General features: G+C 34.0%; 1 protein-coding gene across 6 annotated transcripts in view; it reads left to right on the top strand.

Moving 5' to 3' along the window:
• SBF2 (SET binding factor 2) overlaps positions 1 to 26584 on the top strand; it is a 252394-nt gene that overhangs the window by 211231 nt on the left and 14579 nt on the right. For 4 of the 6 annotated variants that reach the window (XM_068685291.1, XM_068685290.1, XM_068685289.1 and 1 more), the window contains 8 exons: positions 723 to 818; positions 4471 to 4542; positions 6557 to 6741; positions 10691 to 10867; positions 13850 to 13951; positions 15103 to 15288; positions 23620 to 23746; positions 25196 to 25324. In XM_068685291.1, coding sequence (XP_068541392.1) covers positions 723 to 818; positions 4471 to 4542; positions 6557 to 6741; positions 10691 to 10867; positions 13850 to 13951; positions 15103 to 15288; positions 23620 to 23746; positions 25196 to 25324 — 1074 coding nt within the window. The remainder of the gene's footprint in view (positions 1 to 722; positions 819 to 4470; positions 4543 to 6556; positions 6742 to 10690; positions 10868 to 13849; positions 13952 to 15102; positions 15289 to 23619; positions 23747 to 25195; positions 25325 to 26584) is intronic. The other 2 variants (XM_068685293.1, XM_068685294.1) reach the window with 2 other exon arrangements.

Here is a 26584-nt window from a genome sequence, read left to right as displayed (position 1 = left end):
AAACATAGATACACTTTAAGGTCTTTTATAACAAAGTAGGCATATTGAAAACTTAGGTATATTGAATAAGAGAATGCCAACCTGAAGAGACTGTGAAATGTTACTCTGTTTCATACTGTGAGAAAATGTGGGAGTGGAAGGCCAGACACCACATGAACAGATTTAGCTACAAAAGTAGTGGAAGTCATTTAGGCATTTTCATATGTTACATACTGACAATGGGATTTTAATGCTATTTCCATGTAGAGCTTACTTGCAGTGAAAACACGTTCAAAAGACGTTATTTAAGTTAGGTAAATGTGGAATCATGAAGAAACAAATCCATGTTTTATCTCAATTACTACCTGATGAAACTGATATGTGAAGGTATCCTCAATGTCTTAGAGAGTGTGTGACTTGAAATTGTCTGTCTTGCCTCACTTATTTGGTGAAAATCGGCCTAACAGGGTCAGTGGCTTTTCTTGTAAAATAACACTATCTCCAAAGTCTGCATGTTTACTTCGTTTATTGTAACATATGTTGATTGCTTAACTGTATCTAACATCAACATTTTGTTGCCAATGTATACATCTGTCTTAAAAAAATACAGCAGAAATACAAAATTGGAAAGAATTAGCTGCATTGTGTGAAAAAAAAAAGGTATTTCATCATTTATGGTAAGTGTTAGTCTGAGTAAGTGTAGTTTTTTTTTAATCTTCTATTCTTTTTTTGGCTGACTTTAGGCACTGAAAGGAGGGCTTCAAGAATGTCTACTGTGTTTAAGCAGGTAGTGCCAGGACATTTGGATGTAAATCTATCCAATAGCTTTGCTCGAGGAGGTTAGTAAGACTAGATCAAAGTCTAAGTACCTGTGTTATTTGAAATAATAAATGATAACAAAATGTTAGTGAAGTAAAAATAATTACACTGAATTCATTATATTCTGAAACAAAAAAATCAAAATTACCAATTAGCCTCAGTTCATGACATACTCTTAGTATCTAATTTCTGTTTGTCTTCTACTCTACCATTGAAATAAAGCTAATTTCATGTTTAAAATTAAGCACTCAGGAAATATGTTTCTAAATACTTTGTGATACATCCATGTGTGTAATGTACCTGCCACGGATGACCTAAAAATGCACATTTTACATTAGGATTGAATGCACCTTACAGTCTCCAGTTTTGTAATTTGCATTAGTCTGGCATTTGTCTGAAGATTAGCTGATGCTTCATCTAGATACAAATAATCAATCTGAATAATTTTACTCTAGGTAGAGGATAGCGTTATGTGGCCAGGCTGTAAGAGTAGAGAGATACAGTGCCTTCTTTGGGAATAGTTATTCTTAGTTACAAGGGATCATCAGTGTCATTTCTACAAGAAACTCATTCTGCGAAGTGAATACCAGTTACTTTTACTCTTCTGGTCTGATGAAATCATTAGGATTTTTTCTGTGCTTAAACTAATGTGTTAAATTACTTAAATACATTGTATGTTTGTAGTAATAAGGGTAAAAATATTTCTCAAAATGAAAAATTTTAGACTTAGTTACCTTCTATCCATGAAGGCTAATACAAATATTTTTAGGCATCTGAAAGTTGCTTTTCTTCCCTTATGACTCAGTGCAGCTTTGCAGGCAGCAAAATACCAATCTTACAGCAAGTTCAACTCAGAGGTAGAAATGAGAAAACACTTAAAAACTTCATCTGAAATAAAAGTTAGACCTATTTTGACCTGCTGAGGTCTATTCCAAACCAAATTATTTTGTGATAGAAATGCTGTAGCTTTGTATGGAGAAAAATAAAACAATTTTCTAGAGAAAGACTTCCAAAAGAGATGGAAGAGATTGGAAAAATGAAGGAAAGAAGAAAGCAGCTATATAGAGAAATTATATGAGGATTATAGCAGAAAGAAAGAGAGGAAAAACAGTTTATGAGGATCATCGCAGAATTGACAATTCTTTTCACTATCATTAGTCATAGTATATGCATGGTTTATATCTAAAAGTTCTTCTGATGTTCTCTATTCACTGTCTTAAACTATTGTAGTACATGGAGATGAAAAAAATACAGAGAATTTAATTGGAAAGGTAAAATTACTGGGAACTGAAGAGAGCAAGAGTGTCTGGAATTGTTAAATGAACTCATGGCTGTGCATAGCTTGTCTTAATACTGAAATAGTGAAAATACTGGGTAGCCAACAGCAGACGTTTTGTTGTATTCTACCTCCTCATGTTGGGATAGAAGTGCCAACAGCAAAGTTTTGCTGAGGAGCCATGAAGATACTCCAGATAAAAAAAAGGGAAAAGCTTGCTGTTTGACTACATGGAAGTTGTCTTTTGAAGTGTGATAGAGTGAGCTACTCAGGGAAGGAAAAAGGAGTCTCAAGGTAGTGTAAAAGTCACAGACATCATGTTTTCTTGTTGGATATCATCTCTTGGCTAAATTTCAGCATTAATCAGGAAAAGGGCAGAGAAATTAGCTTGTATCTTGCTGGATTGATGCCACACCTGCTCTATATATCTGAAAGGTGTAACTACAGACCAGTATCTGCAGTCTGTTCACAGCTCAGCAGGATACATGAGGACTTTGCTGAAAAATAGGAATGTTTAACAAGTACAATGGGAGCCCTAGTGAAGGTAAGAAGTTGACAGCGTACAAGAGAAAAGAGAAAGGGAATATCTTACTGTAAAGAAGTAAACTCTAGGGTCTTTTTAAGTTAGATAACAGAGTTCTTTTAGAAGAAACTCTAAAATATACAAATTTTATAGATTGCTTAAATTGCTGTTCTCAGATAAATGGATTCACATTGTTTACTATCAAAAGGATTTTTTCTACTTTTGCAAGCTAGGTATATTGTAGATGTGTCGTGTCACAATACAGTATGCAGGACCAAAAATGCAGATTTTTTGGTCAGCTACAAAAGGAAACTTACTTTATGCAGGCAGTCTAAAGTGATTTCTCTTCACATTCCTCAGAGTAATTCAAAAAGCAAAACCAAGAAACACACACAAAAATAAAATAAAGGCTGTGTGGTTAGGTAGTTACTTTATCATAGCAAGCATCTGCACCATCCATTTAATAATTGGATTTTGCAGTACATTGTACAAAATATAATAGCAGTATTTTTGTACGTTTAATTCTGGATCACTCTTTCCTTCCTTATTTTCATTGTCACACATAGAGGGCTCAAAATACAGGTTCAGTTTGGATGCACCAACTGAAAATGACATTTTCCATTCTTTTGTGCCAGACACTGTGTTTTTTTTAATATGCATACATTTAAAATTAAAAAATACGTGGCAGTACTTGAATAGTAATTCCAATTTTAAAAATCATCCTTGTTCTGAATACTCATTGATATTTGTGTCCACACTAAGTACTGTATTTTTTTTAGTTTATCTGGAACACTGTAGTAAAGTATTTGCCTAAAACACAGTTATTTCTGATCAGAAATATTTGCCAAATACTTATATTTCATAATATATTTTCATTCTTGGACCCTTTTTTTTGGCAGCAATTTGGTTGATATCTTTCATAAGTTCACTAGAAAATGCAAATCTTTTCTTCATGTATTACTTTATAAATACAGTGTGATTATAAAGCACAGAAATTCTTACCTAGTTTTGTTGTGTAATTTAATAAAATAAAATTTTAATAGAATAAAATCCTTTTCTCAGTATGATTAGCTACTGCTGGAAAACACTAAGATATTTTTAATGAATAAATACAGACTCAGCTCAGACATTGATTTGAAAAACAACATTCATTAGCAAGAATATGTTTTAATAGAACGTATTAATGAAAAGAAGTTGCTTATGCAGATGTGGTTTTGCAGCCAAGAACATACACTCTGATAAGCATACAAGACTCCAACCAAAAATGAGTATTTATACAAGGGAGGGAAATTTCTTTGTGTGATAGATCTTGCAGATTTTCTAAATCATATGGTTGTACTTAATCCTTTAGAAATTTCTGTATGTGAATAGAACGAATCATGTCTTACATTCTGATTTGATTTTGAGGCCCATTAAATTACCTACTTAAAACAGACCAGAACAGCTTTACAAAAATGCACTAAGATTTGGGATGTTTAATTAAAGTAATTAAAAAGTCTGGAGAGAAGCCTTCAATAAAATATTCAACAGAATGATTTAATCATTAGGTTTCCTTTATTAACACTTTATAACAATAGGGGGGAAAAAAGATTGCTGCATTCATTTAAAACTACTGAAATGATAATGAAAATTAATGTTTTTTGATAAAAGGATACTTCCTTCTCACTTAATACTGGTTTTCTGGCTTGACTTATGTTTTGTCTTGTGATGACTAAGATTTTTACTGTCTGATAAATCATGTAGTATAAAAAAAATTCTATATATACTTAATCTTTGGAAATTAATAAGTAACGCTTTTCTTTTCTCCTGCAATGTGTCTTGCTGCAATGTGCATTCCATTCCTCCTCCTTCTGTCTTTACTGTTATCTACCAGTGCTTGGGTACAGAGATAAATGTTTCACTCATTCAAATTCCAAATCAGCAACTAAGGGAAGAGTCCATCAAGGTACTGTACTGTGTCCTGAAAGCACGTTCTCATCTGCCATCTCCATAACTACTACTATATTTAATATATGCTAAAGTAATGCTGTCAGAAAGCCTTGACTCTGCACTAACAAAATTTGGGATTTGGGGGTTCACTGTTGTAGTTTTGTTATGATTTGGGTTTGGGTTTATTTGACCATTGACTGTATGATGCAGTGACAGTGATAAGCCACACACTTCACCACATTAAACTTTAATATTAATGATCTAATGCAGAGTGACATGTTGAATTTTACGCTCTTTCAGAAAAATAGTTCCCCGTGCCAAAACTTTAAACCGCAAAAAAAATAATTCTGCAGAAAAAAAAAAGCATTTAGTACTCCTACTGCCTTAGTAGAATAATTAAGAAATACTGTTACCCAGTCAATGATCTTTCTTTCCAAAGCTACTGGTAATGTTAGTGAACAGGGAAAAACTGGTATTTGCCAATTTATAAACTTATAATAATACAGTACATCAGAAATAATGAAAGTTAGATACAGCTACCAAAAAATAAGATACTAGGCAAAGTTAGAAAAGAAATACAGTTGTCTTTTAATCACTGATATCCATCAGTGGTAAACATGTTCATCTGCATGTATTTATAAACAATTTTTATGCTTTTGATGTGCTACACACTCTAATGATGCCCTGCATTTCTAGTATGTTATAAAGTATGAGTTATATGATATTTTTGTGTGCATCATCTTGGGAGGAGAGTTGTCTGTGTTGGAACTAGCATTTTTTCATGCCAAATGAACAAGAACTTATTTCTTATATTAAACGCTTTTTGTGGTTTCTGTTTGTGTTCTAAAGTCTTCATTGTATCGTCTGTAGCAGTTCAGATGTGGAACAAAAGTCTACACTAAAAATACTGTGAGATATTTTATAAAACTGCCTTTCTTTGAGGTTGGAACTGTTTGGAACTGTTAACCAATTCATAGGATTCTAGCCAACCATCCTCAGTTAATCCTATTTGCTCACATCTTTTGGGTGGACAATAATGTAGCTGCATTAGTTACAATATGCAACCTAAAATGTTGAGAGGCAGAGTTTATTAGATTAGTACAATGCCATTCAAATACAGATGTGCTGCTTTCAGATGCAAGGCTGTGGTTCCATGTTACGCTGCACTTAGGTTCAAGCTCACGTTGTTGCTAGTTTGGGGATTTCTGTACCGTGCCAGAGTATTAGTGATCTTAGTGCCAGATTAAAACTAGAACTGTGATCTTCTAAGCATCCTTCTGTCTACACTCACAGCTATACTATATAAGCTAGTTGTGAAAAATATGATTAGAAAATAACTTTCTTAAATTAATTTCCATTTTTAGTTGCTCACTAAACATGGACAGTTAGAAACTAAAATCCATGAAGTTCTGCATTTTAATCACTGCAGTTGGAGAGCAAATATGGAATACCTTATCCTGAAATGTGTTATTTAAATTGATCCTTGTACATACATTTTTGTTATAATAGGATATGGGGTGCATTATTAAATAGAATTCGAGATAAATGGGGAATTTAAAGTGATAGTATTTCTATTTTTGAGGGAAGAAATTATTGCGTAATATTCTTATTGGTTAGACTTCCAAAATAATATGCCTTTGACAAGGAAATAGTTGAGTTTTTTGTCCCTACTTCTGAAAGCACACCAGTAATTTAATTTCCGTGTACTTAAATGGATGTTAGTTACTTGCAAATTGTTATTTCTTTTATCGTTGTGTAACTGATTTCATAGCAACCATTTTCTCTACAGTGGAAAGCATTGTTTGATTAGAATCTTAGGTTAAAAGACAGTACAGTAGAATGATTTTGACAATTTTTGTTATGAAACGATTTATTTCCAGTACATGTTGTTAATTGTGTTCTATGAGGAATGCAAGCGACATGTTTAAACATTGTACTTTCTAAATTACATTGTAGCATATGCATGAATAATTATCATCTCTAGTGCCTCACACTAAGAGGTTTTTAAAATATTTTTCATCTTTATGAAGGTGTATGGGCAAGTCTTCGTTCAAGCAACCGATTTATCAACGCTCAGACTCCATTCATTGATGTTGGTGCAAGACTTGCAGGCAAAGACAATGCCACTTCCTACAGTAGCAGCACTTTTTTGCAAAGTCAGCTTTTGAGACGTCAAGCAGCCCTCTATATATTTGGAGAAAAATCTCAGTTACGGGTAATGTCATTTTTATTTTTATGTTAATATAGTTTTTATTTGGCTTGAGTTCAATAGCCCTAATGCTTTTTCAAAGCAAAAATAATATTCTAGATAAGTCAAGTGGATAGATCTCCTAAAGGTGTAAATTCTCATGGGCATTTTAGGTAGTATTTGCTACACAGGCATGCTCTCCATTTTGTTCTGTTCTGCTGTGTTCTGTATTGCTATACATAGAATAACAGTTAATGCAGCATAATGTGGTTGGGGTTAGAAATCGCACTCTGTCGTTACATAATACAACAAAGTTAACATAAATAAAAACTTACTGAATTGTTTTAAAGAACAGCTAGACACAAGCACAAACTCATGTATTGAACTCATGAAATGTATTGTGTGGCAACAAAACATCTAGCAAAGCCTTTGTATTTTGAAGCTACCATGTATTTGCTGTTCCAACAACATAGGCTTTGCAGGGAGAAAGAGCAGCAGTGTTCAGCTGTGCCAAGTGTAGCTGCTGAGATAAAGATCCTGGCAGCTGCCCCATTCAGAGGCTCTTCAGAGCTATTCCAAGAGTGTGCTGAAGTTCTCTATATGTATGGTCTTCCTGTCAAAGCCATGCTTAAATACACCTAAATGCTTATTACTCCTCTGATTCAGCTGACTCGTCATCTAATGTTCAGCTGAGTTGTCATCTCACAGTAATGTCTAGTTTGAAAAATATAAAAAAGGCTTATTTGAAGTTTTATTTTTCCTGGTGTGCTGAAATACGTTATGAAGCAAATGGAATTTTATTAAACAGGAAAAGTAATTAGGGGTAGCATTTACAATCATATGAAGTCAAATTGATGTGGATAACACTAACTCAGAAGTCTGTTCATCCTGATTTGATTACATGAAGAGGTCCATGATATCTACGGTTTTAGACACTCTTTTGGGATAAATTTTAATATTTTAGACACGGTTGTTTAAGAAACATGTATCCTTTATTAGGTCTTCACTTTTCAGAAAATGTTTAGATATCTTTTTAATCTCTGCAAAGACTGAAAAATCATTTGTTTTTGCTTTTCCAAATATGAGCATACATAAAACACAATGCATTTTGTGAAATACATAGTTTACAACAGCAGTTAGTAGTAAGTAAAAATTACCTTTTTCAATTCTTTATGAATGAATTATTTCTGGAGATGAAAGAATCATGTTGTATTAGAATGATGAATCAAAATGCTAAAAATCTTCGCAATCTGTTTCAATTTTAACTTCTCTTTTGTACTTTCAAGTGTTCTTTTATATCTTACTTTTACATGCAGTCATATTTATATATATATATAAAAGATATCAGTTCTTTTCATTTTTAATTTATCATTTATAACTGATTTTAAATTTATTTTCCTTTAGGTTTCTTCATTAGACATTGGTATCCAAAGAAGTCATTTTTATTAGTTATTCATATTTATTTTGACATTCAAATACTTTATAATATAATTAGCATAACAATAATTGACAGAAATATCCTATTAAATCTATAAACAAAGTGTTCTGGTTCAATACAATAAAGCATAGTAGTAAAAAGAACAAAACAGAAATCTCCAAAGTAAACATAATTAATAATTACTAGAATAAACTGTTCTAATGAATACTAAGAAAGCAGTTTATTTTCCTGCAAAATTTTCAGTTTTTTGAGTTGCAGTTTTCATTTGATTTTCTGGAGGGCATTCATCCTGAGGTTTTCAATCAGGTCTACTCATATCAGTTTTTTATCTTATTTAAGGTATCTTTTATAACTATAAGCTCCAGGAGGCTCTGGCAAAGCAGGCAATTTCATAAAAAGGAGTACAGGAAGAGTAACTCAAGAGATGGTTATGTAGACATAAATTGCTATAGTCAAATACTGACAGTTTTTTAATTTCTGTTCAATTTTTTAATGAATAATAAGTGAAGAGAGTGATGAAACTAAAGATGTGTAGTAGGAGCAAAAGTCTTTGCTTTGCTTCTTTGAAGGAACCCTTTAAAACCACTTGGTCAAAAAATTGAAATTGCTTAATATATCAACTGATGTAAACTAGATGGGGATAATACACTTGTGCTTGGTATAGAGTAAACCATTTTTAATACCATTTTTAATTACCATATGGAAATGCATTACTATGCAGAATATGAAAGGAGGTAACTATTAGATGTGCAAACAAGTGTTCAACAAAACCAACATGAAATAGTCTGAAGTCCAGCAGGATGTACATAAGTTGAAAGTTGCATAGAAAGGGATACTTCAAGAATCCTTATATTTTATTGATTTATTTCCTTGCTGGTTTACAGTTCAAGATTTCCTTCTTCTTCTTCCTTTTTATTTTAAATTTATGTATTTAATGTACAATCTTGCAGAAAGTAGGTCATCTCTGGGCATTACTAAGGAAAAGAGTGTTGTATTGGCAATACAGCAATCAGAATAATAATACTATGTAGCGATGAAATGATTGTTTTGAGTCTGCTCTCATTGATCTATATCTGGTCTACAAAATCAATTCAACTTTGATTTTATATAAGGAAAGCTTGTTGATTTTGATTGTTTAGTATTTCTCTAGCTTTTGTTAGCATCCTTATATCCAAGCATAACTTGGAATTGTTGGCTATATTTATTTATTTATTGTTAATTTGCCTAAAAGTCCTAAAGGAAGCACAGAATCATCTAGGTTGGAAGAGACCTTCAAGATCACCGAGTCCAACCTCTGACCTAACACTAACCAGTCCCCACTAAACCATATCCCTAAGCTCTACATCTAAACGTCTTTTAAAGACCTCCAGGGATGGTGACTCCACCACTTCCCTGGGCAGCCTGTTCCAATGCCTAACAACCCTTTCGATAAAGAAGTTCTTCCTAACATCTAACCTAAACCTCCCCTGGTGCAACTTTAGCCCATTCCCCCTTGTCCTGTCACCAGGCACGTGGGAGAACAGACCAACCCCCACCTCGCTACAGCCTCCTTTAAGGTACCTGTAGAGAGTGATAAGGTCGCCCCTGAGCCTCCTCTTCTCCAGGCTGAACAAGCCCAGCTCCCTCAGCCGCTCCTCGTAGGATTTGTTCTCCAGGCCCCTCACCAGCTTGGTTGCCCTTCTCTGGACTCGCTCGAGCACCTCGATGTCCTTCTTGTAGCGAGGGGCCCAAAACTGAACACAGTACTCGAGGTGCGGCCTCACCAGAGCCGAGTACAGGGGGACGATCACCTCCCTAGCCCTGCTGGTCACACTGTTTCTGATACAAGCCAGGATGCTGTTGGCCTTCTTGGCCACCTGAGCACACTGCTGGCTCATATTCAGCCAACTATCAACCAATACTGCCAGGTCCTTCCCTGCCAGGCAGCTTTCCAACCACACATCTCCCAGCCTGTAGTGCTGCTTGGGGTTGTTGTGCCCCAGGTGCAGGACCTGGCACTTGGCCTTGTTGAACCTCATACAGTTGACCTCAGCCCATCGGTGCAGCCTATCCAGATCCTCCTGCAGAGCCTTCCTACCCTCAAGCAGATCGACACACTCACCTAACTTGGTGTCATTTGCAAACTTACTGAGGGTGCACTCGATCCCCTCACCCAGATCATCGATAAAGATATTTATCAATGATAATATTAAAGAGGACTGGCCCCAGTACTGAGCCGTGGGGGATGCCACTAGTGACCGGCACATTCTCTTGTGCATAGATAGCGCAACAGATTTATTCAACTCAACTGTGTTACAGTGGTAGTCGTATAACTCTCATGTATACAGTTTTGTTATGAGTAGTATATGGGTACTTTTTTATGGTACGTTTTACAAGTGTAAGGATTATCATTATACTGGGCAGATATTTCAAAATAATTTGAATTAATAATTGAAGTATTTAGTAATAAAGTAGACAAGACTATGATATTTGGTAAGATTTTCACTGAAAAATGTGTTTCCCTTTTAAATTATATCTGCTGCTTTCCTTCCTACACAGGGCTTCAAACTTGATTTTGCTTTGAATTGTGAATTTGTTCCTGTTGAATTCAGTGACATCCGACAGACGAAGGCAAGCTTTAAAAAGCTGATGAGAGCTTGTGTTCCCAGCACTATTCCTACAGATTCTGAGGCAACATTCCTAAAAGCACTTGGGGAGTCAGAGTGGTTCCCACAGGTAATTTATATGACAGGTACTTCTAATAATCTTTATGCAATACTGCTTACACAAAATAAATTTCAGGCTCTTCTGACAGAGACCTATTGTATTCTAACCAGCTGTTGTTCCTCTTTGTTCTTTGTAATTATTTTGCATGCTATCAATTCTGTCCTTACATAGGCATTATTGTTTTAATACAATCATAACATTTACAGATGTGGGAAGCAGTTTTTATAGCATAATTTACTGGTTACATGGAACACGTATTGTTACATGGAACAAGTATGTAAGTAGAGATTACCATTTTTATTGCATATTATCAACTTACGGTCTTGGTATTAAATGGTTGTTTTCTTATTTTATTTATTACAAAAATCAGAAAAAAAGTAGAGAAGAATAAATAAGCCTTTTGCTTTTCAGAGTGATATTCTACCCTTTATATGTGTTCCTACACTGAATTTCCACATGCACAAATATTTAGCAAATAAGCTAGCATCTGTTATCTGTTGTGAAATAAGGAGAAGTGTTTGCAGGAGAGAGGGGATTGTGTGCTTGTTCATCTATTAGTATCTGTTGTCTTTAAATCTGTTCCTTTACTTCCCTATCCCATATTTCCTTACATAAAGATTAACTAAATGACTGTAAGTAACTTTGCAAGATTCAGATTAAGAAGAGAAAGTCAGCTCTTTGTAAATCTAAAAAAATTTTAATTAGAGAGAGTGTTTTTTAACACTTGTATATTTTATTTGGAATATTCTGTTGCATAAATTCTCCTCGATGTAAATAATCAAAGAAAACAGAATAGGTTCTTACAATGATTTCTCAAGGAGAAAATATATATGAGTAACATAGTCATTTCAGAAATCATGCATCGGAAAGCATGCTGGCTGGAATGTGCTACAATGCAAGGAATTGCTGAAGTTTTTTCTTTTAGGTGTGATGATTTCTTACAGAACACAGGAGCTGGTCATTGATATGTCTAATAACCACTTTGTTCAGAGAGGGAGAAATCAGGAGACATTAAAGATTTGATGCCCCCACCACATGAACAATTTCAATCACGGAACAGTCGAGCAAGTTAATAGATGTAGATAAGGGAAATAAATGTAATTTTGATGAAATAAACATGTTCCTATAGCAGCACAGAGATCAAGGAGAGGTTATCACATTGTGTTACTCTCAGGAATGTTTGAGAGGAAAAGTAACGGTATCACTCTTTGCTCAGGACTAGATCATAGTGTCATATTCTACCTCTGATTCATTACCAAGACACTTCCATGGTGCAAATCATGTGGTAAATGACTTATGTGATAAATTTGATTTACGGACTGATTTGTCACATTTTCTGCTAATCCTGTGAAAGGACATAGATCTGTCATCTTGGAAATTTGTTTTTTTTGTATCAAACTTTCCACTCCTACGTAACAGTAGTTGCACAATATTGGTTTTAACACTGTATAGATTAAATAGTTCTTTATAAAGTTTTGAATGCAGAAGAAGAAATTCAAAGTATGTTCTGAGCACTAACAATACAAATAGTATTTTGCATTTCTTCATATTGAATCTGTATAACAAGATTGTATATCAGTTTTTTTCATTAAGGACAGCAAAAAATAGTCTTTCGTCTATTCTGCCTATGAAAGCATAGAACAATAAATGAACTGTTTGATTTTAAAAATGAGATGCTTTTCAACCTTTTCCTATTGAAAATAGCAGGAAAATTAGTTACTTTTATTTTGTAAGTAAAGACTGTGTGAATGTTCAGAGCAGTTAAGTGTTTTCTGTCATAGTTTTCATGGTAATATTCATAAGATTGTTTTTTCTTCTTTTTTTATGAGGCAAAAATCAGCCTTAAGCAAGGACGAATTTTCTAGGGTTTAACTGTTGTTTGATTTATCTTTTTTCTCTTATTTTCTCCAGGTTAATTTTGCTTTCCCTGAGTCTGTTTCCTGTGCTTTCTGAACTTTCTGAATTTACTTTTTTCCCATACATAGATGGTCTTAGATGTCTCTTGCCATCCTTTGCTTATTTGTTTTCCTATATTGCTTTCTTCCTTTCTTCAGGCTTTCATATTTCTGTTACTATGGGTTGGTTTGTATTTGGTGCTCTGCAAAGAGCAATTTCATTCAGTGGTTAATAAAAAATTTGTTTACATATAGTCTGTTACATTATTTACCAAGAATGTCATGTCAGTATGACAGAAATGGTAGAAGCACCACAGTTTTTCATTTTAACAGTAAAGAAGAGAACTCTCTTCATAAGGTAAAAATGCTCAAAGTCACCTAAGTTCTTTAACTTGCTTATAAGTGATCGTGTTTGAATAAATCTCATTCAAGTCAATAAACTTTGTCCCAAAGAAACGTATTGACCCTCAGAAATGTTTAGTATCACTGCAAAACAAATTTTAGAATGCAAATAATTAGCGTGTCCTCTTAGTGAGTCTGCCCAAAAGCAAAAAAAAAAAAAAAAAAAAAAAAAAAAAAAAAAAAAAGTTTAATCTATCTAAACTATTTCAGATAGTAGATTTATTTTAAAAATATTCAGTTCATTAATTGTCAAATTCCATAAGATTGAACATTAAAACTATTATCTTGTAAATATGGATTCTCTCATCAAAGTACTTAGTGACTTTATGCAACCTTAACTTTTCACAGGAAAAGATTTAGTGTTAAGCCCAGAGTGGAATTTCTCTACAATAAATCTGTCAGCTGTGTCATTCTCATTCCACTTTTTATGACAACTGTTTTATTACAGTGCTTATTGGTTTTAATAGTTTTAGTTCTTATCTTCAAATATTTGCTTAGTTTTGTTGTAGTTCAAATGAAAATCCTCTGAGATTGTTAAGTTTTTTAGTTTTTGAATCTGTTACATCAGTTAATTTCTCTGTGATATATGTAGATTTTGTAATACATTTTTAATGTTAAATACAAACGTATTCTATTTATTGAAAATACCTAAATATTTCTCTTGAGTGTCTTACTGATTTGCAATACTCTATAGCTTCACAGGATAATGCAATTGAGTGTGATCATCTCAGAGCTCCTGGAAAATGGTTCTTCTGTTATGGTTTGTTTGGAAGACGGCTGGGATATTACTGCACAAGTAAGCTGCTATTAAAACCTTGAAATAACTAAATAATAAGAAAAACACCAGGCCATACTTTTTTACATATGTGATTGATAATTTGATACAACCTTTAAAAAAAAAAGTGTTGTGGCAGCAGGGACTAGCATACATGTAATGTATGCTTATGTTCCTTTGCAATTTGCTTTGTGTTCCTTGTGTTCCTTTGCAATTTACTCCATTAAAGCATTCATTAAAATTAACTTTTACAAAAAGTCCTCGGGGACTTGGAATTCTAAGGCTTATCTACAAGATCTGCATTCCCATACTTGACCATATGGAAGAATGAAAGATGAAAGTTGTCACAACAGATGATTTATCTTTTTAAATACAGTATGCTTTAACATAGAAGGGAAGGATAGGAATTCTTTCTTTTGCCATTCACTTGCCATACATGAAGTTAGGAGAGTACACAGAGAGAAAACTAACTTTGTGCCAAAGTGACTGTAACACACCTGCTGCAAGGACAGATTACCAGAACAGATAACATTGTGGAACAAACTATAAATTATGTAAATGATGACCTGCTGCCTCATTTAATGGATACATTGTATCTATACATAGTTGCTTCATAATCCAGAAAAAGTGTAATGAATAAAAACATGTACAGCCAGCATCCTTATTTCAGGTTAAAAAAAAAAAAAAAAGAGAGAGAGAGAGAGAATGTTAACATAATTCTTGCAATTGCTGTCAAACAGTGAAGAATAGAGAAGGACAATTACATTGGTGGAGGTGGGAGAAGTCTGTGCTGCATTTTAAAGTCTCTTGGGATGCTGTTTACAAGAACAGGCCGAAGTTGGCTGGTGAGCACCCTAGCATGGCAACAGTGCAGAAGCTCGAGTCACCCTCATGACCAATTATTTAATGCTATCTTTGTTGAGGCGTAGGCAGTGCTATTTTGTAAATAATATCTTACTAATTAAGTCACAGTTTAAGGCTCTTCCATGTGAGATGCTATTTGTATGATTTTATAAAAATATGTGACCTATCTGGGAAGATACTTGTAACGGAATTTATTTGAAGGCTTTGGTTTCCTTGAACTACAAACAGATTATGGAATATTTATTTTCATTGTATAAGGTGTGTTCTCCTTTTAACTTCTGTCATTCTTATCCTGTTTTGTGATCTAGGTAGTATCTCTAGTGCAGTTACTCAGTGATCCCTTCTACAGGACACTTGAAGGCTTCCGAATGCTGGTGGAAAAAGAATGGCTCTCTTTTGGTCATAAATTCAGTCAACGAAGTAATCTGACTCTCAATTGTCAGGGTAGCGGATTTGCTCCTGTTTTCTTACAGTTCTTAGACTGTGTGCATCAGGTAAGTCCATCCATATCTAGGCATAGATACCACTATTTCATAAGCAATAGATAACTCTTTGAGAGAAAACTAGTAGCCTTCTTCTCTGGGTTTTATTAAAGAGAATGGGCTTCATATTAAGAAGAGCTGGAAAATTAGCATGGTTGCCTGGAAGAAACTGACCATACAAAACAGACTGTCTATTAGGGATGGTTGGCATTATGGATCTTTTAAGATGCATAATGCAGAGGTTTCAAACTGATGTTTTTTATGGGTAAGACTGGCTTTTGGCAGTCTGGAATGCCTTAAAGCAGCAGAAGAAATTGACAGGTTGTTAATACAGTGAGTAGACAGTTTTTAATTTCCTGTGTTTGACTGTGTCTTGTACTCTGTCAGTTCTGGAAAAAAACAAGCTACAAACCACCTCTGTAGTGGTCCGTGATGTTTTCAAACTCTAAAGGAGAGGTTTGTTCACTGAAATTCTATTTTTTCTATTCAATGCATTCCAATAGTCTACTATGCTGCTATAACTTCCAGCCAAGTAGAGCTATGTTGCTAGTAACAGCAAAATTTTTTGGGGAGGACTTTTATACACTCTTTCTCCTTGCTTACAGTCTGGTGAGTAGTCTCTCCTTACTGACTTACTGAGGATAATTCTACCTTTTTTCATATTTTATGTTAGTCTTTAATTTTTATAACATACCTGCTCTAATAATTAACTGCATCCAGAAATTGTGTTTTGATCGTTTGCTCACTCCCCTTCAGCTCCATTCTCCATACTTATTTGTAGACTTTTTCTTCAGGCTATAGAGGCTGAGCTATACATATAGCCAGAAGAGGGGTTCCTATTTCCTTTTTAACCCTCAGCATATAAAGAGGGTCATGATTTCTCTAGGTAAGGTTGTTTCATTGATTTTGCTTGTCTTTTTTTCATTATTTTTTATTCGTAATTAAATGCACAGAGGTAGCTATGCCAAGTCTACTGTTACAGATAATTGCTATAGGCATATTCCCAGAATGGATGAGCTTCTGAGCAATCTGTCATTGGTCCCCAGCCTAATACCTTCCTTCTAAAAGAGGGATTCTTCTGGGGCAGCCAACAAGAACAACCTGTCTGAGAATAGGAAGACCACTGGAAGTATCTGAAGAGCCTGACACACATTTTGCTCCCAAACAGAGTTATTAAGGACAAACTTCCAAAATGGTTATTATTATACGAATATTATCAGGGCACTTTTTCCATCATTAGCTGATTTGTCTGGGATCACTCCAGCAGCAATATGGAGGTCCATAACTCTTCATTTCAATTTTTCAGATCATGGTCTTGTATAGAAACAAAGTCAAGGCACAATGACTAGGTTTTTGGAAGTATTTTGAATTCAAGACAATGATCTTTTTCCAGGAAGTTGGTTGCAGACCTGATCATCAAGTGAGCATTATTAGTCAGAAACTCTACTATCAGGAGCATGTTAACAGATGTACAGGATGGTTTTGAAGTAAAACCAAGTGGTTATCACAGAATTAAAATGTTGTTGTTCTTGGAATTCTGCTTTTATCATACCAGTAAAATTTTCTGGTCATATCAGCCCAAGTAATGCTTCTGCAGGCTTTGTGTTCTTGTAGAGATTTCAGTTGTAATTTTCCACTTCTGTAGCTGATAAAGAACAGGTTTTATGGGGTTCAATAATAGTACTAGGAAAAGAAGGAACACAACCAATAGAAAGCTTTAGAACAATGGGTCACCCAAGATGTTCTTATTTTGCTATATCTTTATGTTCACAAGAAGATAAATACTCACAGTTACATGGTGTAGCAAAACCCAGATTAAGAATTTTATGCTTATTTCAGATTAATTCTATAGTCTGTCCTCTTTTTCATCTCAAAACAGAAAATCTGCTTTGCAGATTCTCTGTATATGCAAACCCAAGATAGGTGTTGGCATAGTTCCTCTTGTATTTGTCTGTGTTTTTTCCATTTCTCATTTTTCTCACTGAAAAATCTGTGTGTTACTAACCTGCACTTAAAGTATGGTTGACTGTCTCACAGAAGACTGTTAAAGCACTCACCTGCTTTCTTGGAACAGACATTCATGGTGAATTCTTGCAAGGAGTAGACCATGCAAGAGATTTGGCAAGTAGACTTACTCTGTTGCCTGGAGCAACGTCCACAGACTAGATAACGTGCTAAACCAATGAAAAATAATCTTTAGATATCTGGAAGAATGGTAATGAATGAGTTTATAAGAAAATGAGTGAAGACTTAATGGAAGAACACGATGCATATTGTATCTTTCCCAATGTTAAACACCATTGCCCATCATTATTTCTGTCCTGCAAGTGAATAGATCATATCCTTGGAATTTGGTTCTGTTCCTACAACATTAGAAAACCTTGCAAGTATTTGTCACATCTCCTGTCTTATCAATCCATTTCCCAATGGCTGTGATCCTCAAGTTAATTTTTATTCAAAATGGGGAGATTTTCCTGAGGAGAATCAATACTACATTTTTCATTCGAACAAGTTAATCTAATCTCAGTTGTCACTCGAATTATTCCTTATAGTAAATTAAGGTTATTTCTCCTTTCTGAAGCAGAAAGAAAAATAATCTTAGTTGCCGTGGCTACAAGAAGACAAATATATGCGTCTTCAAATAGCGAGACTCATCTGTTGGGTGGTTTATTCAGTTCTTTATAAATCATTTGTCTGGTGCATTTTCTCTCTGTTATCAGATGTCTTCTTGCTTTAATGAACTGGCTGGGTAACATTGTTAGTAAAATGGAGTAAATCAGCATTTTATTTGAAGCAGTAGTGTAATTTTGGAGTGAATCCCTTAAGCATCTCCCCTTACTATTTGTTAATGCTTTTTGGTACATGTCAACTATGTTCTTCTTGAAAGAATTTACCCAGAACTTGTGCTTCAGGTGTGTGTCAAATGCTCACCAGCTCTTAAAAGGATCTGAACCAACAATTTATCACTTCTCTTAAAACCATACGGTAATCAATTCAACTGGTCCAGGCCAAAGTAAAACAAATACATAGTGTAGCTGCAGGAACTTCATTAGCAGCTGCTTTGGTGTTTTTATCTGCTTCTTCTGCTCTGAACTATGTGCTGATGTAGACATAGCCTACATCATTTTAAACATCCTGTTTCTGACTATGGAGACACTTTGCTCCAGTCTTGCTGTAATAAATCTTAGAAAATTGTCTTAAAGTAAAACAAGGAAACTATCCATGCATACCTGTAGAGTAGATTTTTCCTCAAATCCAGAGGTCACACAAACTTTGGAAACAGATGAGTTATCCAGAACAAAGGTGAAAATCGGCATTCAATAATTTTTTTTTATTGCCCTAAAATAGGTTGTCCTCTGTCTTCTTTTTGGCAAAATTCTTGTATTTTCTTTGAGTTACATCTAACACAATCTGAAGTTTTAAGAACAAAGAATAATGGACTATAATTTTCCTGATTTCAGAAGTTAGGTCAAAATGTAAAGTGGAATAAATCCCTGCTGTTATAAATCCACAGGTATGAGTCTGCCTCAAGGTGCACTATCTCTAATCTTTACACTTTCTAGGGAGACAGAGAGGTGAAGGAGCAATTTCAAATTTTTTATTGTGCTCTAAGTGTTTTTTTTTCTAAGACTAATCTTGAAATTAAAGTATATATGATGTTACTTTTTACATCATCCAGGATTGTTTTCAATTTGATATGGTTCTCCTACATGATAGAGGAACATCCTTTTAACAATTCATCTCAGAGAGCAGCTTTGATAGTATTTGAATCTTCTCTATCTTTAGAAATAGAAAGTATACATTTCAATAGAAAGTATTTGTCCTTAGAAATGATAAAAGTATAAAGTCAATAGAAAGTATACATTTCATTAGTGGGTACATCTTATGTAAAGATCTGTCTCTCCTTTTCCTTTTCCTTTTCCTTTTCCTTTTCCTTTTCCTTTTCCTTTTCCTTTTCCTTTTCCTTTTCCTTTTCCTTTTCCTTTTCCTTTTCCTTTTCCTTTTCCTTTTCCTTTTCCTTTTCCTTTTCCTTTTCCTTTTCCTTTTCCTTTTCCTTTTCCTTTTCCTGAGTGTTTTTTTATAAAGCTGTGTCCACATACCTGGGCTGCAGCTATGTCAGGAGAAAGGTCACCTCTTACAGGCTATCTGGAGCTATTTATCACCTCTTCTCTGGCGGACATGTTGTTCTTCCGGTCTGCTAGCTAAGGGGTTCATGTGAACCTGCCTGCCAAAATGGCAGGAGAAAATAGGTAGAAAAGACCTACTGTGAAAATCTTATTTTGATGGGTACAGGTCCAGAAGTGGTTTGTCCTGACAGTCAATCTGACAGAGGCCCTAACTTCTTAGCCAGAGTGATAGGGCTATCTAGGGATTGTAATCAAATTGTAAACAGTGTATCTTCATCTGAAAAAGTACCTGTGAACACAGCTTGACACACATAACCAGTGTATTATAGATAATAAAGATTTGTCTGTTATGAGAAAAAGGCATGAAGCTAAATTTCTAACACTTAAAGCTACAAGTCTATTTAGAATGCAACTCTGAATAGATTTTCTAGAAATAGACACAAACCTAGTTCCTAATGAAATATTGACTTACCAAGTTCTAACAGTATTGTTGCAAACTCAAGGGAGATTGCTTGCGAAGTTAAATTAATGGTTGAAGTTTCACCGGAATTTACTAGGAAAAGTAAATGTACTTAACATGTGTACTTGAACATTTCTGTTAAGCTTGAATGGTTTCTGTACAACTTACTAGATGACTACAGAACCCAATTAGACTGCAGCTTCACCCCGATACCTAATATATTATGTTCAGGGTTTTTTTAATTGACTGGTCACTGGAAGTAAATATTTGGTCCTTTCAAAAAAAGATTTAACTATTATAGTTTTGACATACAAGGTAATGAGAAAATCACTGTAGAGCCAGTATGGATTAAATGTCATTGGTTAAACTAACGATACAGAGAAAACAAATGAAGCAGTGGTTCCTAAATTAGAACTACATCATCTTCTAAGAAGTCATTGTTTATGCCAATATCTCCAGGTGTCAGCTGAATTATTAATGCAAAATCATTCTTTCACAATAGCAGCATCTGGCAGATACTCTCACTGCTTCTAAGAAGACTGAGTTTATGAAAGTGATGTCAGCGCAGGAAGCTTTTCTTATTTTTCTTCTGTATCTATTCAGTAATTTATTTAATTAAAACAATGCTTTTCTAGAATTGACTTTTTTTTAAGGCTAGTAAGGAGCTGTGTTATAACACCTTGAGTAAAAGGAGGTGAGTGTGCTACTGTTAGTGATTACTAGCACAGAGCATTTTGGACTACTGTATTTCTTATGTAAATGAAGTAAATATTGGTATAAAATGGAACGACAAAAACAAAAGGTACTGGAAAACTAAGAACAGCTGAAAGAAGTGTAAAATTACTAAAACCATTTAGGAGAGATTTAAATTAATTAGGAACATTTTGATTTGAAAAAGGAGTTCTGAGAAACTGAGTTTACTTAATCATAGTATTAAGAACACCTATAGGTTTACTCAGGTTTTAAATGCTCATATATTATGGAGATTAGGAATTCTAGTAAGTGGTTGTAATTTTTAAAGATACTAGGTCCCTGTAGCATATCTAGAAAGCCTTATCTAGGTGGTATGTGTTGAAATTGTGAAATATAAAAACTGCTTCTAACTTGCATACAATTTTTGAGTAAAACTCTTGAAGTCAGTGAATTAATTCAAATGGGACCAAAGAGTTTCCAGAAGGAAACCAATTATATTTAACCTCGACCTAAGTGGTTACATTGCTTACAGTAATGAATAATCTCTCTTGCACTTTTATTTTTAATTGCTTAAAATAATCCAATTATTTTTTCCAATGTTACATTTAGAATTTATCACCTGTGATACTGGAATTGTATTTTGTCAGGAAATGTTTCTCATGATAGCTCATCCATGTTTTGGATTTTGCACACAGTGCACTCATCTAAGCAAATCATCAATAACTAGTTACTTTCCTCAGCTGTGATATATTTCCCATCTCCAGTTGTACTGAAATGAGCCGCAACCACTATAATGTACATGTAGTTATTGTTACTGTCTGTATTTTTCTACCTTCATCAAATAAATGTTTTCAGTGATAGTTGTTTTTACTTCTGAAAGGCAAATTTTATTATTATACCGTCTATTTACTTGCAGTTCCAGAAATCTCAGAAATGCATTATAGGATTTTATTGCCTACTTATTCTTCCAACTCTTCAAATTTATTAAACTAATTACTAGACCAACAGTAGAAATTAGGACTCTTTGTAAGTCATATCAAATAACAGAGTGTTCTAATTTATCAAAAAGCCTTTCTTTCTAACAATGTATTAAAATAAAACTTCCTAACACAAGGTGGAAATATACAGTAAGCTATTTGTATTTGCATGTATGTGTCTGAACACACAAACACACATAAAGCACTTTTGGGGATCTCAGCTCAAAAGTACATATTATCATTTTTGAACAAAATTATTGTATCCCAATTATATCTTAATTTACAATATGACAAGATATACTTATTTTTAATAAGGGTAACTAAAAAGTCACTTTGTCTATGAAGTTAATCTTGAATCTATTATAAAAAAAGTTTTGCTTAGCATTACTCTTACAAAGCAATGAAGAAATAGAGTCATATGTATCTGGGAAAAAGTGGGGAATAAATTAAGAGTGGGTATATTGAACCCACTAACCATATCTTAGTATTTTAAATGCCTAGCCATGAGCTAATATTGACATATTACAAGAAATGCTCTGACCAAACTGCTGTGTATGTATTTATAGGGTTTTTCAAGGAATTTTCCTGTCACTATTGTAAATTTGATAGTTAACCTTTCCTATTAGACGCATTTTTTGTTTCTTTATTTATTGTTGTTTTTTCAACTAGTAGATGTGAAAATTTAAACATCAATGAGTTTCAGATAATCTGATTCTTGTTTCCTTAATACTAAATAAACAAGTTTCTCTCTCTAGGAACTTATAAGTAGAGATTAGAGAAAAAAAAAGGTGGAATGGGAAAATAGGAGTGGTGTGAATACAAAAGACAAAACATAGGAAGATTGTAAAAATAAAGTTATTTTACAAGTTTGATGTGAAGCTAGGTAAATCACTCTGAGACATATTTCAAATGTTGAATTCCATGAGCAATTTCTTCCTGATTGTGAAAATTTATTTCCATTGTAACTAGGGAGTGTTTGGTTCATTACCATGCTTAATTCTGAAATTGAAAATCACAGTCAAAATATTTACTAGAGAGTAAATTTTAAATCTACAATTAAAACATGAAACTTGTGAGCAATATCTCATCAAGATAAAATTTTGTCTTAAAGTTTATATGGAGAGCAATAATGTATTTCATTAATAATTAATGTAAACAAATTTGGCCATGAATATTAAACTAAATGCCTGAAAGCATACACCAGGCTCTTTCTGATGATGTTCAAGAGGAAGCAGTTGTGAGGAGCCAACTGTCCCACATTGCTGTACTCTAATTTTTGTCGTCTTAACATCTGATCCTGACTCCTGTTGGAGACAATCACTGAATTAGATCCCAAGCCTAACTGAAGATAACAAATTAAGATGTTATATTGTTTTTAGTATTTTAAATATATGCATGTGAATAATGGCAAAACACCTCCTCAGTATGTTTTTTGTTCCTTCATACTTCAATATTTTGCTGCATAGTTTGAAGACAAGAAAATATATATTGACTAGTTATTACATCAGAAATGAGCCATTCTAGCAATGACAGATAGAATATCATTTGTCAGCATTGCTTCTATACATGTTTGCTAGTTTGGATCCTCAGCAATACCTGGAAGTCCACTGCAAAATGTGCCAATTAAAGCTGGATTCCAGCTATGGAAATGCTACAACTAGGAATACCATCTTTGCCTATAAATTTGCATGATGTCTCATGAGTTAACATAAAAGATTTTTATCCGGTTTGATTACTTTGAAGAATCCTGGGTTTTATACAGAGTAAAATAACACTTATAAAAATAAACTCTATCTGCTCTGATTTTTTTTGCATCATAGACATGAATTTAAATGACTTCAAAATATCTTTAGACAAAATGTAGAAGGGTTTGTGTGTACAGAGAAGATAGTCTCCTGTGAATGCATTTGTATTATATTGTATCTATTTACATAATAATATTAATACATATAATATTATGTATCTATATATATATATCATACGTATATCTGTATATATATACCTAATAGTATATATACATTTAATATTATGTATCTTTTTATATAATGCCTCAAAATCATCTTTTTTCTCTTTCATTTATTTCTAGATTCATAGTCAGTACCCAACAGAGTTTGAGTTCAATCAGTATTATCTGAAGTTTCTCGCTTTTCATCACATATCAAATCGATTTAAAACATTTCTTCTGGATTCGGACTATGAAAGACTAGAACATGGTAGGTGTGATGTTTGTTTATTGTATATTGTATCTGTTATCCTTGTTTTTCTCTTTAATATTTGGTCTACAAAAATTTGCCTAGTTTGAGATGGTTCAGTAGTTGCATGGTGATGATCTAATGAATTTCAGTTCAGTAATATGAAGCGAAATATAGGTGATTAATGTAGAGTTTTCTGAAAGAATGAATCCTGAGACATGCCCCTGATTGCACTAAGAGAAGGTAAAAGAAAGCAGTGCCATTCCTCAATTTATGTTTGTTTTTTTGTGTTTTTTTTTTGTTTGTTTGTTTGTTTTTAGCAATTTATCCACTTGGTTCAGTTACCCCTATTAAAATTCCTTGTTTTAATGGAAACAAAGTCCTTGACCATCCTTCAGAGAGTGCATGACATTTGAGGAGAAGTAGACCTTTCCATCTGCTGTCTCTCACTCCTTTCTCTTGCGCTCTCTTCGGTGTTTCTATTCTTTTATTTTTTTTTTATTTTTTTTTTACTCCCTGCACATATCATATCCAAGCTCACTGGTTCCAACCAAGGCCTTATCTGCCCTCACAGCCCTCTTATTAAGACTTTACAACCACAGGTGGGGCTGTTCTTGGAGCTTGTTCACTAAGCACAATGCTTAAGTGCTCTGAATTACACTGCTTTGTGGGGTGTTTCTCATGGCATATGGTCAATTTTAATCCTTTTCTTAAAATCTAGTAACCGTGAAACAGATTAAACTTGAGCAGCCGTTTTATTTCAACAAGAAAAATTTATTTCCATTATTTACCTTGGTTTGAACAAAACATAGGAGTTGATTAACTCCTGTCTTTCCTTCCAGCTTGTATTTTTACATGGTTCTACAGTGTGTTAATTTGCTTTTTTTTTTTTTAAATCGTGATTGTTTATATACTGTAGTTATACTTTAAAATACCACCTGATGCAATATAAAATCCTGTTTCCAGTAGTCTGGCGTAATTGTACGTCCTTCCAAAGTCACTTCAGTTAGCACAAATCTATGGCTAACTATTTACACTAGCCTGATCTGTTTTGCCTGAAATAAGTTGGCAAATAACTCCATGTGCAGCCGGCCCAGCAGGTAGGAAGGGCTGATAACATCTCACTGAGTGGGGCAGAATCAGTTAGCAGGGCTTTGGTAATCTGTTGAAGCAGCATAGCTGGACGCAGAAAGAGACGTTCATAAATGCACTCAAGTATTTCAGTAAATTTCAGAAGAGTATAATATAATTCTATTGAATGTTTTTCGTACAAAAGTGGCATTTTGCCAATTTGTGGTGGAGTGGCAGTTACAAAGCACAGCAGTTGTTTCATCAAATACAATCTTACAGCAATGGCATCTGATGGTAGATTTTACTACGCATTTAGTTAGTGACATTTCGTTTGGCTATGCTTCGGTGTTTGTTACATCTTATCATAAGCTATCTTTTTATTGCTATTGTTTTCTCTAGGGACATTGTTTGAAGATAAAGGAGATAAACATGCCAAAAAAGGAATTTGTATTTGGGAATGTATTGAAAAAATGCACAAAAGGAGCCCTGTTTTTTTCAATTACCTCTTTGCTCCTACTGAAATAGAGGTACGTTTTTTAAAAGAAAAAACAGGTAATTTGTTATTTTGAGTGATACCCTATGTTTTGATACCTTATTTTTTCTCAGCTGAATTAAGCATTTGGCAGACAAAGTTGACCCTCGCTGGTTGATTGCTCTAATGTCTCACAGGCTTAAATTCTCAGTCATCCCAGTTATGGAAGTTTCATGTAAAGGGCCAATTCTGTAACATGTTTATATGTACCACTGAGGAAAACAAGGTTACTTGTTTGATTTCATTCATTTATATGACTAATTATCAAATGATCTTAAAATATGTGCAGGTATTAAAAAAAAAAATACACAGTTATGGGAAAATGAGTTTACAATATGTTCCAGTCACAGTGGGATACATTTCATAATGATTTGATTGAATATTATCTATATCACTGTCTAATATACGTACGCTCACTAGATTTGTCTGCATCTTAAATAATTAGGTAAAATTGGCAATACACTCACCATCATAGAGTTTTGCAATAGTCAGGGAAGAAGCAGTCAAGACATCTCAGGAACTGCATGAAAAGGGTGCTGCTCACACTGTAGGTCTGGTGACAAGGCTGGTTTAAGATGATCCAGCCTCCCTGCCCTGCAGATGTTCATTGACGTGCTGCTATCTCCTACTTTGCTAGTAAGCTTCACGTTGATAAATCATTTGTTTTCATGTCTGTCCACTGCTGGTGTCCATAAAACATAATGACAGAACAGTCTCCACTGTTTTGGAAGTCTTGTTGCCAACGATACCTTGTTGATGATTCGTGGTCTTCTGTTTTTCTCAAGCTTTTTCACCACATTGTATGTAAGCGTATGTAATACCTGGCACTCAAATCAATAATATAAACTGACCTCATTTAAAAATAAATAAAAAATAATTATTTTCTTTAAGATGCTCTTGGCAGTCAACAGTGAAGACCACCTCAACCCATGTACATACCACATACACACCTTTACTGACTAAAATAAGTAGTGGTACAAGAGAGAGGAGGGAGAGAGAGAACCATAATGTTATGCTGAATGGATAGGAAATTCTTCACCTTTCTCTTTCAGAGAGACATCTACATGTATTTTCTGTGTTAGAATCATCACTGTGATGAAGTTGGAGGTTGATAGGCATCTTGCTCACTGTATGTTCTATTTTACTGTAAGCAATAGTCTGCTTAGTAAGCAGTTAAGATTTGCTTTCAGTATTTTGATATATTTTCTTTCTCTTTTTTTGAACTAACTATTTTTCCTCATGTGAAAACGGTGTCA

The sequence above is a fragment of the Anas acuta genome, chromosome 5, assembly GCF_963932015.1.
Source record: "Anas acuta chromosome 5, bAnaAcu1.1, whole genome shotgun sequence".
Taxonomy (NCBI): Eukaryota; Metazoa; Chordata; class Aves; order Anseriformes; family Anatidae; genus Anas; species Anas acuta.
Note: the sequence above shows the minus strand (reverse complement) of the source record. Positions and strands in the feature narration are given on the sequence as shown.